The sequence below is a fragment of the Leptopilina heterotoma genome, unplaced genomic scaffold, assembly GCF_015476425.1.
Source record: "Leptopilina heterotoma isolate Lh14 unplaced genomic scaffold, ASM1547642v1 Lhet_267, whole genome shotgun sequence".
In the NCBI taxonomy this organism is placed as follows: Eukaryota; Metazoa; Arthropoda; class Insecta; order Hymenoptera; family Figitidae; genus Leptopilina; species Leptopilina heterotoma.
Genome location: NW_025110976.1, coordinates 1227771 through 1243670, shown reverse-complemented (window position 1 = coordinate 1243670; position 15900 = coordinate 1227771). Strand labels below are relative to the sequence as shown.

The following is a 15900-nucleotide window of genomic DNA, read 5'->3' as shown; positions in this document are numbered from 1 at the left end:
TTTATTGTAAAATATAAATGGGTTCCAATATTAAGAAGGTACGATCTTGCAAGTTTAGACACTTACATACTCACACATAACTAACTTATCAACACAAGCATAAACGCCTCTTCTCATTGGCTGTTCCCCCAAAAAGGACTCTAGACGACATTTCGTAACATATCAACGGCAAAGGGTTAATATATAAAAAAAAGCAGGCTTCGCACTGACGTACTAAAATCCATACTATTTACTCCTTTTTTTGTCAAATTTCTGACACTACAAGCTACTTTTTTACAAATTACATTAGTTTCAATCCTCGAATGATTGAAAAAAAAATTATTCTTAATCAATTTTTTGTGATTCGAAAATGAAAATTTATAATTGTTATTGAAAATTCTTTTAAACAATTGTAAATTGAAGAATGTTCGCAATATTTTTAAAAGATTAAATTACCATGTATTGATGCGCAAAACTCCAAGGATTAATTTAAAAAAAGACAAATCAGTAATCTCCAATATTATAGAAATTGTGTAGAATTTTCTGCCAAAATGCAGCCGAAAATCGACTTTTAATCTTAAAAATCCGCTTGAAAGCGTGAAGTTTCTAACAAAACAAGAGAAGATCTTATTTATATATTCATTTGCAATTTTATTTTTCCTGGAACTCGAGTCGATTTTCGTCTGCATTTTGGCATTAAAATAATTTTTTTGACAATAAATTTATATTCTTAATTTTATTACAATTTTTATACTCACTTTTTAATTTTTCTATAGTTATTGATATAATCTTTCTACAATTTTTCTATAATTTTTCTATAGAATAATGCAATTTGTAATTGTTTTTGTTTATTATTTTTGAGAGATAGGATAGATATTAATTTCGCAATAATAGAGGGGTAAATAATATTCAATACCATTGTCAAATAACACAGGCACACAAAAAAATAATAAAGTCAAAACCCAGAGGTTACACCCCCCTATCCCCATGTTTTTGGGGTCGCTGAAATCGAATATGACCATGAAAATTTTTTTTCGTCGGCCATTTTCCCGCTACCACCCCCTTACACCTGCTCCCTGGGGTTGGAATTTCAGTTTTAAAAAAGTGGAGAAGGGTGTCAATTCCTATGTTTTTTGGGTCGCTGAAACCAAAAAAGACTCTCTCCCAGGGAGCAGGTGTAAGGGGGTGGTAGCGGGAAAATGGCCGACGAAAAAATTTTTTCATGGTCATATTCGATTTCAGCGACCCCAAAAACATGGGGATAGGGGGGTGTAACCTCTGGGTTTTGACTTTTTTATTTTTTGGTGTGCCTGTGTTATTTGACAATGGTATTGAATATTATTTATCCCTCTATTATTGCGAAATGAATATCTATCCTATCTCTCAAAAATAATAAACAAAAACAATTACAAATTGCATTATTCTATAGAAAAATTATAGAAAAATTGTAGAAAGATTATATTAATAACTATAGAAAAATTAAAAAGTGAGTATAAAAATTGTAATAAAATTAAGAATATAAATTTATTGTCAAAAAAATTATTTTAATGCCAAAATGCAGACGAAAATCGACTCGAGTTCCAGGAAAAATAAAATTGCAAATGAATATATAAATAAGATCTTCTCTTGTTTTGTTAGAAACTTCACGCTTTCAAGCGGATTTTTAAGATTAAAAGTCGATTTTCGGCTGCATTTTGGCAGAAAATTCTACACAATTTCTATAATATTGGAGATTACTGATTTGTCTTTTTTTAAATTAATCCTTGGATTTTTGCGCATTAATACATGGTAATTTAATCTTTTAAAAATATTGCGAACATTCTTCAATTTACAATTGTTTAAAAGAATTTTCAATAACAATTATAAATTTTCATTTTCGAATCACAAAAAATTGATTAAGAATAATTTTTTTTTCAATCATTCAAGGATTGAAACTAATGTAATTTGTAAAAAAGTAGCTTGTAGTGTCAGAAATTTGACAAAAAAAGGAGTAAATAGTATGGATTTTAGTACGTCAGTGCGAAGCCTGCTTTTTTTATATATTAAACGTTTCCAAAAAAATATTACTTTTTAAAATATTACTGTTTTTAATATAAAAAAATACCATTAATTATAAAATAAAAATTGGAATAATTTTTCTAAACTTCCGTAATATTTGAAACTTTGTAAGAAGTCTTATCATTTCTAAAAGTATGAACGTGAATTCAGAAAAACTTTTACGTTATATAATTTAAAAAATTAATTAAATATGAAATTCATATTAGAAAATTATATTCAATATTACAATTGTTAATAAATTATATTTTATTAGTCTTCAAGGAAACTTTAGTACTTTCTAAATTTAAAATAAAGGCAATTAATTTATAGGTAAGTAAAATTAACTATAATACAACAAAGAATTCTTAATCTCGTTATTTAATTATAATATATAATTCTATAAAAATAAAGATCTTTTGAAAATATCAAGAAATCTTATTATTAAATTAAAGCAATTATTAAATTATTCCAAAGGAAAAATATAAATAAAAACGATTTAAAAATAAAATGTTTCATAAATGAGTTATTAAAAAAAATTTCCACATTTCTTTAAACAATAATAATATTTATTATTATTATTATTAATATAAAATAAAAACAGCAACTTACTTAAAAAATGTTATCCGCAATTGATATAGAACAATTCATTAATTTCCATTTAATTAACCATTCACTTAAATTTATTTTGACTATACGGAGCGAAATTGACAATAAATTGAATTCACTTGACAAATTTCTACACCAAAAACACCTAGCTCCATCTCTCGAACAAACTTTTCACTTTCCTCAAATATGAGAGCATATGAGAGCATGAGAAATATGAGCATTTGAGAACTTACCTTAAACATCATTTTTACAAATTATGAGATTTTTTTAAAAATAGGCCGCAATGGCCTCAGGTGAAATATAATGGACTGACCCATTAAGAATTGCATCTCTATACCAGGCTCCTAAAAATTTTAGGTTTTATAAAAATGAACGCAAAATCTGTAAGTAGGGTTTAATTTGTGTCTGTTCAGAGTGTTAAAATCCGTTTAGAACGAAATCATAGCTAATCGGGTTTGTGAGATATTCAAATATCAGCGCAAAATAAAGTTAACTTTTTAATATATTAAACAGTTTCATTCTGGGAATACACACACATACACATAAAAATATTAAATTTTAACCTGTATTGGACAGCAGTTTGACTAGTCGAACCCTAAACATTTAAATTTTTTATCTGCAATAATGAAAATTAGAAAAATATCTTTTATAGTAAACATTAGTTTAATATGCAACCATCAAAAAAATCATTATTAATGACACTCTAGATTATCCTCTAACTTACGAAGATATATTCCGTCAACCCTTACGCAACCCTTACGTATATGGATAATTTAATCACTATATAAATTGATTATTATAAACAGAATTAGTGATATTTGATTTCGGAAAACTATTTATAAATGTTGTCAATAGACAAAATAATTAATTAATATTATAGTTTATATTTCTATATTGTTGTATAGGTCGACCGCTAGGCGGAGCTTTAAAAAAAGAAAAAAAACCTTTATATCTTGGTCTGTTAAATAAGTAAAATTTTTTTTACACCAGATCTGGATTCCTTGGTTCCAAATTAGGTAAAAATAATATGTTTCGATATCTGAGTTAAAACTACTGCTTTCTTCAGTTTTGACAAATATCGTCGATATTCAATAGTGTTAACTTTATACACTACCGTCCAAAAGTATCAGGACGATTACTTTCGACTCTATGAAAAAACATGCCATCACTTTTTCAATCATATCTCGGAAATAAAAAGAGGTACAAAAAAAACTTAAATATGGTAAGAAAGCTGATTAAATTTTGCGTAATATAAGCCGTCTTTGAAGTCATTCCGTTAATTATTTTTTAAGTTGTAGAGTGAGAAAGAAATAAAAAAAAATTATCAAATTTTCTCATTTTTGTCTCTTGACTTTAACTTTTTCAAAAATCTAGAAAAATTTAGATAAAATTTTTCTAAAAACACAGAAATCTTCGTTAGAATTTCAGCTTTAAAATAAGCCTTCGAAAATTAAAAAAGGTTAATCCTTCTTCGATATATCATTAAAAATGTGAAGCCGTGTTTCGACCGATTGGTTGCATTGAAATTCAACTGTGACCACTCGATTCTGGCTTCGCGCGGCAGCGAATTAGAGAAAACAGGGACGAATTTTTGCTGGAGAATAATATATAATGATGTTTCACGAGTAATATAAAGAAACTCAAAAGTTCATCGTTCCCCCGCATGAATTCGTCCCTGCTTTCTCTCTCATTTGCAGCCGCGCGAAGCCAGAATCGAGTCGTCACAGTTAAATTTCAGTGCACCAATCGGTCGAAACACGGCTTCACATTTTTAATGATATATCAAAGACGGATTAACCTTTTTTAATTTTTGAAGGCTTATTTTAAAGCTGAAATTCTAACGAAGATTTCTGTGTTTCTAGAAAAATTTTATCTAAATTTTTCTAGATTTTTGAAAAAGTTGAAATCAAGAGACAAAAATGAGAAAATTTGATATTTTTTTTATTTCTTTCTCACTCTACAACTTAAAAAATAGTTAACGAAATGACTTCACAGACGGCTTATTTTACGCAGAATTTAATCAGCTTTCTAACAGTATTTAAGTTTTTTTTACCTCCTTTTATTTTCGAGATATGATTGAAAAAGTGATGGCATGTTTTTTTATAGAGTCGAATGTAATCGTCCTGATACTTTTGGACGGTGGTGTATCTAATCCAAAAACTTTTTACAAAGATGTGAATCGATTCACCAGCTCACATTACCTTAAAATTTATGTCAAATTTGACCTCAAAAGGGGCCCAATAAGGCTATATCAATACGTCAAAATCTATGTTAAATTTGACGTATTTTTGACCTACAGTTCAAAAAGACTCCTAATAAATACCTTTAATAAGGAACCAAAATTGATATAAATGTTTACTTATTGTAACGGCCTATTGTGGCGCTCTTATAGGTCCTTCTTGGGGTCTAAAAGTAAAAAATGATGTCAAATTTGACATAGATTTTGAAGAAAACAGAAGTTGTATTTTCCTTACAATATATTTAAATTAAAGTTAAATATTTAAAATATTTTAAATATTTAAAGTCAGTTAAAATTCAGTATTTTTATGTGTTTGTATGTCTGTGAATTCCCAGAATAAAACTGTTTAATATATGTGGACGTCCACATAAAAACTGCCCATTTTGTCGGTTATAGCTTTCGACATTATCACAGTTTAGTAATTTTGGAGAAAAATCTTAATCTTTTTCTTTTTATTGTCAATCTACATATTTTGGCAAGTCGAATCATACTCTTTTTATTCATTTGTCGTTAATTTAAGTGTTTTATTTCATTGCTTGTTTAGAAAATTCATACCAAGACACTCATATCTTATAATTTTAGTTAAATTGATAGATAGAAAAGTTTTATACATATAAGAATATTTTAAGACATATAAAATAAGTTTTGAACACGTTATTTGTCAAATTAATCATAATAGAGACTGTTAAAAAATTTTTAATAAGTTTAATTTCTATTCTTTTTCTTTAAATGACACAATAAATTATTGTATCTAATCGTTAACCTTGTAAAAAAATGGTTTATTATTAAAAAACTGTCCTCTTTAGAAAATGGCTCATTTTGGCCAATTTCCATATTTTCAAAATGGAAGGGGTGGGAATTTAAAATCTATTGGTTTTTCATCTTTAAGGTGCCCTGGACTAAAAAAATGCTTATCTAAATAACTTCCTAGAAAAACTAGAAATATCACAATCAATTGGTATAATCACAACCTTTAATTCCGTTTTTATCGAAATTTTTTCACCAAAAAGGTAATAAGACCACCTAAAATTTTCCAAATTTTGCAAGTAATTCGCCCATATAATATATAATATTTATAAATATAAATGGGCCCTTTTTATGTGGACGTCCACATATTAAAAAGTTAACTTTATTTATACATGTTATATGGATATGTTTAAACTTGAATATCTAACAAACCCGATCAGCTAGGATTTTGTTCTAAACAGATTTTGACGCTCTGAACAGACACAAATAAAACCCAACTTACAGATTTTGCGTTCATTTTTATGAAACCTAAAATTCTCAGGAGCCTGCTGTGATCTAATTTCGTCTTTTTTCATTATAAAAGTAAGGAATCGGAAAAACATATTGAAATGTTTCCATAATCATCGTTGGACCATAGGTGCAGGTTTTGTTTTCAAAACGGTTATCAATGCGATAGCCCAATGGAATTTCTTCTGATTCAATGTAATTACATCTTAATCGAAGGGAATCGATTTGTTGATCCAGGGTTCTAAGGCTATTGAAAGGATTTTTAAAGTCGAAAATATTCATGAGCTCTTGCTGTCTTTCATCATCTAATAATCGTCTGTCTTGTAGGAAAGAGGAAAATTCTTGTTTTAAAAAATCACGCATAAAAAACATTAACTGTTCACATTCATTCAAAATCGCAGTCATCATACTTCCTGTCATTGATCCATTCGAACGCAATTTCCTTTCATTCGGGTAATAAAAGTCTGTATAACAAAATTAAATATTTCCTGAAATTCGGTATTATTTTATAGATTGTCATATTGAAGATTTGGGTTATCTACTACATTTTCATTCTCTTCTATATTTTGATTGTTTGCATCAAATTCATTTATAATAAAATTATTAACATTTTCTGGTATTTCCTGGTTATGCTCATTGGGAATATTGTGAGTATGATCTTTCTTAATGTGCTTTCGTAGCGAAAAAATGTGATAACTGTCATTGACAATTATCTTGTCCGCATATAAATCCTTTATTACCAACACCCCGTTTTACAGTCAATCCGTGAGCATTTATGAAATGAGACGATAAACCATTTAATCCATTAGAAATGAATTGATCACATAAAAAACAACGAAAATGTTCCATTTCAATTTTTCATTTGCCAAATTTCTCAAAGCAACGAAACTATAGGGTAAACGTACCAATTGTCGAGGATGGTTCCTGTTGTCGAGTAAACAAACTTTGAATTTTATTTAAACAGTGTAGCACATTGTAAATGAAAAAAAGTAATAAATTTTAATTTTTTTATGCGTTATAAAAGTGAAAAAAATATATTAATATTATATAAACAAACAAATGAGACATTTTAGACAATATTTTTTGGTTATTACCATGGTAACATCGACAAATGGAACACCCTCGGCAATTGGTACACTTACCCTATAATCTGATTTTTAAATACCTTCATTTTTAAATTTTGAAATTAGTTATTGTTCTTAAATAATATGTACGGATATAATGTTAAACAATAATCACAACATGCATATACAACTGTAAAAAATTTATTTTACAATTGAGTTCATTGATTGTAAAAACTAAATTATTATTATTATTGTACAAATTTTTTGTTTAGCTTTTACTACTAGACATTTAATAAACTTTAGTTTTCAATGTAAACATTTTCGAAACATTTCCAAAAACTTTTATTTTAAATATTTTAGAATGAAGCTGAGAAAAATTAAAATGACAGTAAATTAAAAAATAGAAAAAAAACTTTTATTTTCTCATCGAAAATCTGTTTAAATATTTTAAATATAATAAAAACTAAAATTTATTTTTAAAATAAATTTAATCTTAATATCTTTAAACAAACCTTTCAAAATTTGTATGCTTTCCTCTGAAACACTGTTCTCTCTCAATCCCAGTAAAAAAGAAATTATTGAGTGGAGCGTTTAGGAATTGAGTGAAGCTCTGAGCTAATACGGATTCGAGTAAAAACCGTATTGGGACGTTTGACTCAATCTTTTTTTTATCCGCCGAATACGGTCTTATTTTAGCATTAAAATTAAAATCTCATGAGCAGAGTACACATTATAAATTGAAAGCACAATTGTCCTGGAATGTAAAAATGCCGATTTAGATAAGAAACAGTGAATATTCGTTAAAAATTGGTAAAAGCAAAGTTTGACAAGCGCGACTGAATTTAGGATGTAAATAAATGAAGTGGTAAGTTTAAATGGACGAAATGGACTAAAAGAAATCTACTGTTACCGACAGAAAGTTCCTAGAGAATTGTAAAACAATGAAATTTCATTGTTTTGTTGAATTTACCACTATTCTCTAGGAACTTTCTGTCGGTAAAAGTAAAATTGTAAAACAATGAAATTTCATTGTTTTGTTGAATTTACCGCTATTCTCTAGGAACTTTCTGTCGGTAAAAGTAGATTTCTTTTAATCCATTTCGTCCATTTAAACTTACCACTTCATTTATTCATATGGTAAATTCAGTCGCGCTTGTCAAACTTTGCTTTTACCAATTTTTAACAAATATTCACTGTTTCTTATCGAAATCAGCATTTTTACATTCCAGGAGATTGAGTCAATCGTCCTAATACGGTTTTTACTCGAATCCGTATTGGCTCAAAGCTTCACTCAATTCCTAAACACTCCACTCAATACTTTCTTTTTTACTGGGATAGTCTGAAGGCATCTAAATTGATTGTTTGCGAATCCATTTTTATAATCATCTATTGTTCTAATATTAGTAATCTGTAAATGAGGAAGAAACAGTTATTAATTATAAACAGATAAATTAATAGTTGACATATTACAATTTATAAAAAACACAAATAAATTTTTACCACATATTATTAAGAGAAAAAGTGACGTTATGTTTTTCGTCAAAGTTGAATATTTTTGGCAAATGAATTAAATTGATTCATTTTATAATAAGAGTTTCAGAAATCAGAACACGAATAATGAGAAATAAAAAAGGTTTATAATTATTTAACATTTTGTCCGAATTGTTGACAAAAAAAATCAAATTCAGTATGTAAACAAAAGTTAAATTTTCTCAAAACGCGGACTCAAACTTAATCAATTTGCACGTGCAATGCAAATAATAGTATAAATAATAGTACATTGTGCAACGAGGACGCAAAGCGCAAGTTTCTCGTCCGAGCTTGATTTTGCAGTACGAGGCGAAGCCGAGTACTGTAAACAAGCGAGGACGAGAAATGCGTGCGTCCGAGGTACTCACGACATTTTATACAAAACGAGAATGTAATCCGCGGTTACTCGGTGCGTTTTGAGAGGTAAAGCATGGCTTTGCTTCAAGTAGTAGTTTTACGGTCCTAGGACGAGAAAGTAGTCTTTACCGTCCTAGGACCGTAAAACTGCTGTTTGAAGTAAAGGCATACTTTGCGTCTCAAAAACGCGTCGAGAAAGCGGGGATTACTTCCTTTTTTGTATAAAATTTATTATACTCACTCATCAAGATTCTCATTTTTGAAAAACAACACATATTTGTAATTAGCACCATTAGCACTGTAAACAACACGATTACACGATCTGTTGATGGGAATCCGTTCGCACAAAATGTCATCAGAAAACTGTCTGCACAGAAGCTAACTTAGTAGCTTACTGATTTTTTAGTGACTATCACTGATTCTCAGTGAAAACTTTAGTCACTGACAAAATCAGCGAAATTTTCGTTGATTCAAATTTAGAGAGCACTCAAGGTTACACTTTTTCCATTTCTTAAAAATTAGATTTTTTAAAGTCAATTTTTTCTTCCAAATAAAAAAATCAAAGCTATTATGGTATAAACACTTGTCTAGGGATCTAAACTAAAGCTTGGAATAGAAACCTTTGATTAATTTGCTTTCATAAAGAATTTTTTATAAAAAAAGTTGAGGCGGTCCACTCAAGATGACATTACTCTACTTATATCGCTTAAACTTGACAATGTCGATTATCAGATGTATAAAACTAATTATGGTTAGGATCTTGAAGCAAAAATAACAGTGGTTAAGTCGTGAACATAATTTAAACTTCGCTTGGGATGCCTAATCACCCCAATTTTCCGTTCAAGGTTTAAAAATGGTAGTAAAGTTTAATTTTATTTTGACTAAGTCTACCTGAAAATTAAAATATTATTTACAAAACGTAGGGTAATGTCACCTTGAGTGGACCGCCGAAGCTTTTTTTCGAAAAAATTCTTTATGAAAGCAAATTAATCGGAGGTTTCTATTCCAAGCTTTAGTTTAGATCCCTAGATAAAAGTTTATCCCATAATAGCTTTGATTTTTATTTATTTGAAAGAAAAAATTGACTTTTAAAAAAAAGCTAATTTCTAAGCAATGAAAAAAGTGTAATCTTGAGTGGACCACTCATAAAAAATTGCAAAAGTTATTCTAAATTCCTTAATGTATTTAATATTTCTGATATATTAAAACAAAATTTATGCTTATGCAGCTTCATACCATGTATGTGTCGCAATGTTGGCAAGTGAAACCATTTTTAATAATTTTGGCACATATCACATTATCACAAAAAAATTAATAAAGAACACAAATCATAGTTTCAAACTAATTTATTGTCAATTTATATCTAAAAATGGTAAACTGACATTAAAAATGGAAGAAACAGACCGTTATATTTTTAAAAATTTTTCAATTTAAAAACGAGTTTAAACAAAAACAAATATTTATGAAACATAAAAGAAACAAAACTGTGATTCGCACACGCACTTTTTATAAATAACAAACAATCACGACATTCACCCAACGATAAAAACACATGCTCAGAGCGAAACTGGACGTCATGTGACTCGAGACGTACATCAACAAGTACATTTGTGGGTTGGCAGTATATTTATAAACTGAATTATACCAATTGCCACTTTGTGTTCTTTAATTAAATAAGACTCATAATTAATACTATTTAACTGTTCTAATTTATTCAAAATATAAAACTATATTTTTCACAACCTTTACAAAAGCACGTCTCCCTCGTTTTAGAATATCTTACAGAATGTACAAAGTACTACAGAGCTCAAGCTAACACACACATACACATACTCATACGATCCCTACTCTGTGAGCAGAGAGGGGTAGAAGGGGAAACATTAAGCTGTTCCCCACATACTCCCCCCCGAGTGACTAACGATTTTTTTTAAATTAAAAATTAAAAATGTGTATCTTATTATATGTCGTCGATATAAAATATTAAATACGAAAATAAAATGTAAGAAAAATAAAACTCTAGTTTTTTTTACAACTTATTATAATCCTTAATTCTTCGCGCAAGAATAATTATTATGATCTAGTTTAGAAAAATAAAAAATAACTCTCTTTTTTTATTTACATAAGTCTTAAGTGGAGTTATTTTAATACTATTTTCGTCAGTCGTAGGGATATTTTTACTAGTCGAAGGAACAACATTATTCGTCTCGTAATGAATATCATCTTGTGAAGTGATAACAATATTGTTGAGAGGAACACTAGTCGCTGCATTTTTTCTTACATTGTCCGGAATTATCAAATCATCGCGATTGAAATAAGCTGGCTTAATATTTTCTACTGAAACTCGTTTTTTCTCGACATTTACTTCAATCTCAAACACGCGATCCGAAATTCTATCCACGACCTTATGTGGGCCGGAATAAGGACTTTCCAATGATTTTTTACAGGTGCTGATTTCAGAAAAACATGCGAGCAACTATACATATCTTTAAACACGAAAATTTTTCTCTTATGTTTGTGTGTCACGGGTACGGGTTTCACGAGGCACATATGTTTTCGAAACTCTTCTAAGATAAATTGAGGGTTTGCTTTAAATTCATCCGGTAGGATGAATTCACCCGGAATTTTAAGGGTGGTGCCGTAAACATATTCAGCAGGAGAAGCGCCCGAGTCAAGGACAGTCGTCCTTAAACCCAGCAAAACCGTGGATGCAATAAAGGCCTAAAAATACTAGACTCGAACTGTTTACCCTGATTCGTTGTTATCTTCGAAGGTGTGCCAAAACGCGCCAACCAATTATCGACAAAAGCTCTGTAAATAGTTTTCGCCTCAATATCCCTTAAAGGTACAGCTTCTGCCCAACGCGAAAATCTGTCGATCATCGTTAGACAGTATCGGAATGCCTCGCAAATTGGTAATGGACCGATAATAATAATAATTTGACCTTTGACACGGCAAGTAATCTCGACACCATTATTTTACGTCCCTATTTATATTTGTCCACACGTAACTTTTCCGGATCATCTTTCCCGTAATTTTCGCGCTCGGATGTGACTGATCGTGGAATATGTCAAAAACTCGCTTACGATATACCAAGAGAACATAAGGTCTAAAAATTTCTCCAGAAACATCACATATTATTGGGGTGTTATTAGGGCCCCATAACATGCGTTTTAAATTTAAGGATGTTGGATTCTCTTTTATAAGAGAGTCCAATTCTGTGTCATTTTCCTGAGCTTGGGACAATTCAACGAGACTAATGTCAGAAGCCAAACGAATCAAATCCACGCGCGATAAACTATCCGCTACGATATTTTCGACGCCGGGAATATATCTTAAATCTGTCATGAATTGAGACAAGAAAGACAACTGTCTTTGTTGTCGAGGAGAAGCCTTATCTAGTTTTTGCGCAAAAGCGTATATCAAAGGTTTATGGTCTGTTAACAAATGGAACTTTCTACCCTCGATATCACTTCTAAAAAATTTTGCGGCCTCGAAACTCGCGGTCAATTCCCGGTCATATGTACTATATCGCCTTTGAGTGAAGGTAAAACTCCGCGAAAAAAAATGCTAAGGGCTGCCAGGCATTTTCCTGGTACTGTTCGAGGGATGCGCCCATTCCGCGAATCGGGGCATTGCACGACGGGTGTACCAATAATGTTGCATTTGCGAGGCTGTGTCGACATTTCTCAAAAGCTTCATCCGCCACGGGGGTCCATACAACTTCGCGCTTGTCGTTTTTTCGAGAGTCATGAAGATACGAATTTAACGGTTCTTGCATTTGAGCCAAAGTAGAGAAAATCCTTTTTTTTAAAAGTATAGCAGATACATCACGAATAAACGGAATTGGATACCGGTCCGGAATCGTCACGGAATTTAATTTGCAGTATTCCCCACACACCCTCGAAGGTTGACATTTGCCCTTTTTTGTAAACCCTAAAAATATGCCCTGGTCACAGGCAACTTCTCAGGAGCATGGCGATGAGTGCGTTCCGAAATAGGGGGTCCCGTTGTGAGGATGTGATGTACGACATCATTAGTTTCATTTTTTTAGGCGGAATTACACCGGTAATACTTGGAAATTTTTTTAGAATTTTTGTAAAACGACAAATTGCATCCACCACACTAATGTTGGAAAAAAGAGCAGGTTTCATGACACCAACCACTTTGAAATTGGAATGTGTGTCAATCAATCTACGACTACGCAGGTCTACACCGAGATTGTATGCGGAAAGAAAATCAGCCCCAATTATTGTATAAGGTATTGATGCGATACCGAAATTCCATTTGAATGAGAAAAGTCCAAAATTTAACTCCAACCGACGCTCGCCATACGTGTTTATGAGCGAGTTGTTCGCAGCATAAAGCACGGATTTGACGGGTTGTATTTTGTCTTTGTGATTCGCAGGAATTAAAAAGATGTCCGACCCGGAATCTACAAGGAATACGAGTCCGGAATCTCGATCTTTAATAAAGAGGCGTTTCGAACCTGGGGCGGTATTGTGAAAATGTGGTGGATTCTCTAGTTTTCCGATTTGTTTTGTTTTTTATATGCGCATGGTGGCTTGCACTTGACGGCCTTGTTCCCGAACCTGTCATGGTAAAAGCAAAAATTATTGTTTTTACGATTACCAGACTGAGATCTGCGTCTGCTATTTGATCCGTTTCTCAAACGCGATTTACTTCGATTTCTATCCCTTGAGCGATTGCTTGAATAATTATTTCATCCATTTTGATTTCCTAAAGATAAAGCATCCAAACGCGAAACAAGGGAAGTCATTTTATCCAAAATATCCGATGAAAGCTGGTTTGAATTATTTTCAGAGACTGACGCGACTGATTGATTTAAAACGGTACTATTTTCAACAATTCTATCAGCGATGGTAGCTAAACGTGTGAGATCTGCAGTATCAGACACGGCCAGAATTGAACGACAGCCCGGTGGAAGATTTTCCAAAAATATCGATTTCAAAACCTCGTCGCTACACCGACCTCGACTAAGGTGTCGCATTTTGTTCAAAAAGGCAGATGGTTTTCCGTCATTCAAAGATTCGCCCTGCAAAACTCTACGCAACTCGCTCTCCAGTGAACTCGCAAAATTCTCGATAATTATCTCTCTAATACGTGTATAAAGGTTAGGTATTAAATCAACGGAAGTTATCAAATCACCGATAATCTGCAAAACTTCGCAATCCAAAGACGACACAACTGCGCTAGCTCTAGCTCGCTCATTGTAAATACGTGAATTTTTAAAACTAAATTCGGCTTGGGCAAACCATAATTCAGGATCTTCGCGGAAAAAATTTGCAAGTTTCGGCAAATGTAAATGTCCTACGCCCTGTCCTTGACCCGGGGGCATCGCGGAACCGAAAGCACCAGCGAAAGAAGGTTGTCTACGCGCCTCGTGATTTCCGCAATTAATATCCATTTTGTTAAAGTAATTTTTATAAATTATGAAAATATTTATAAAAAAATTCGATGCTGCGAGTAATGTTCTCCTCTCAAAAATTTAAAGACAAAACAAAAAAAAACACGGTAAACATATAAACAACACGAAGAACGCGAAATATTACGCGAATCTGTGAATTAATCTCACGATGAAATTCAAATTGAAAATTATAATTCGTATGACAATAACTGTCAAAAACGTCCAAATAATGTTGTCGACAAAAGTCGGAGTACTCAATACAATACGCATTGCTATCTTTATATATTACGTTTTCTTTTTAAATTTAAAATAAAACTTTTAATTCAAAATAAAACTTTGCATTCAAAATTAAATTTCTAATTCAAAATAAAATTTTTAATTCGTTATTAAAAACCGTTTGATAAAAGAAAAATGAAATCGTGAAACAGAAAATAAATAATGAAATATCGCGTTCAACTTGTCATAAAAAATAACTTGTCAGAGATTTTGACTCACACAAATAAGCATACTTACAACAAAAAAACATACATTATTACAAAGATGAAACATAGAAGAGTTCCATAAGCTGCGAAGTTCCTATTGATGGTGATGTAGCCGTATATAGTAACAGCAAAGTCCATGATACACCTGACGTCTGAAGACAATGAATAACCTCTCGTCACCTGAATTGGTTTCCCCTCCTTACAGATAACTGAAAGCTCCGTGTCGTCGTCGAAACAGATTTTCCTACTGGCGGGCCCGCCTCGGTCGATTAGAATGACATAAAAAAAAATTTTTCGACAAATCAGCGACAGGAGAGAGGGAAAAAATGCGAAATCTATTAGCTTGCTAAAACCGAGAAAAATCATACCTGCTGCATGGGCAGAATGGTATGCCCATGCGCCGTTTTCATAAAGCGTCCAAAACAAATGACCAGCGGCTTCACCACCCCACTGACACGAGCAGTTAAAAAGTAAGCTAAACGTGACTGACGACTACCAGGGGCGTTAGAAGAAAATGAGTGTAGGTACATGAATGTGATTGGTTGTATTAAATGTCTATGATTATGAACAACCTAAATAACCAATCACATTCATGTACCTAGACTCATTTTCTACTAGCGCCCCTGGTGGTCCCAGTCACCTCTTACCACACTTTTTGTATTGAAATTACATTACCCTGTCAGAGGGGTGGGCTTCACTCAGGAAACATGCTATGCTGTTAAAGTCATCATGGAGGTTATGTAGCCCACAGAAACTTCGGAGGTCCGATTACAGTTGAAAAAAAGGTAAATTCTTGTTGAAAATTGTAGTCCAAAATAGTCGGAATATTTGTAAAATATATATTCCAGGTCCTCTTCAAGGTCGGAAGAATTCTTAGACATCAAATTTTGGAGTTGTAGAAAAGCAAATGGCGATTCCTATCTCGTG

The 15900-nt window shown here is 31.5% G+C and overlaps 1 protein-coding gene across 1 annotated transcript; it reads right to left on the bottom strand.

The window, feature by feature from the left end:
* Nucleotides 1-13786: 13786 nt before the first annotated feature.
* Nucleotides 13787-14491, bottom strand: LOC122503665. Its single transcript, XM_043614292.1, has one exon. The coding sequence runs from the start codon at nucleotides 14489-14491 to the stop codon at nucleotides 13787-13789; it is 705 nt and encodes a 234-aa protein (XP_043470227.1).
* Nucleotides 14492-15900: the final 1409 nt, after the last annotated feature.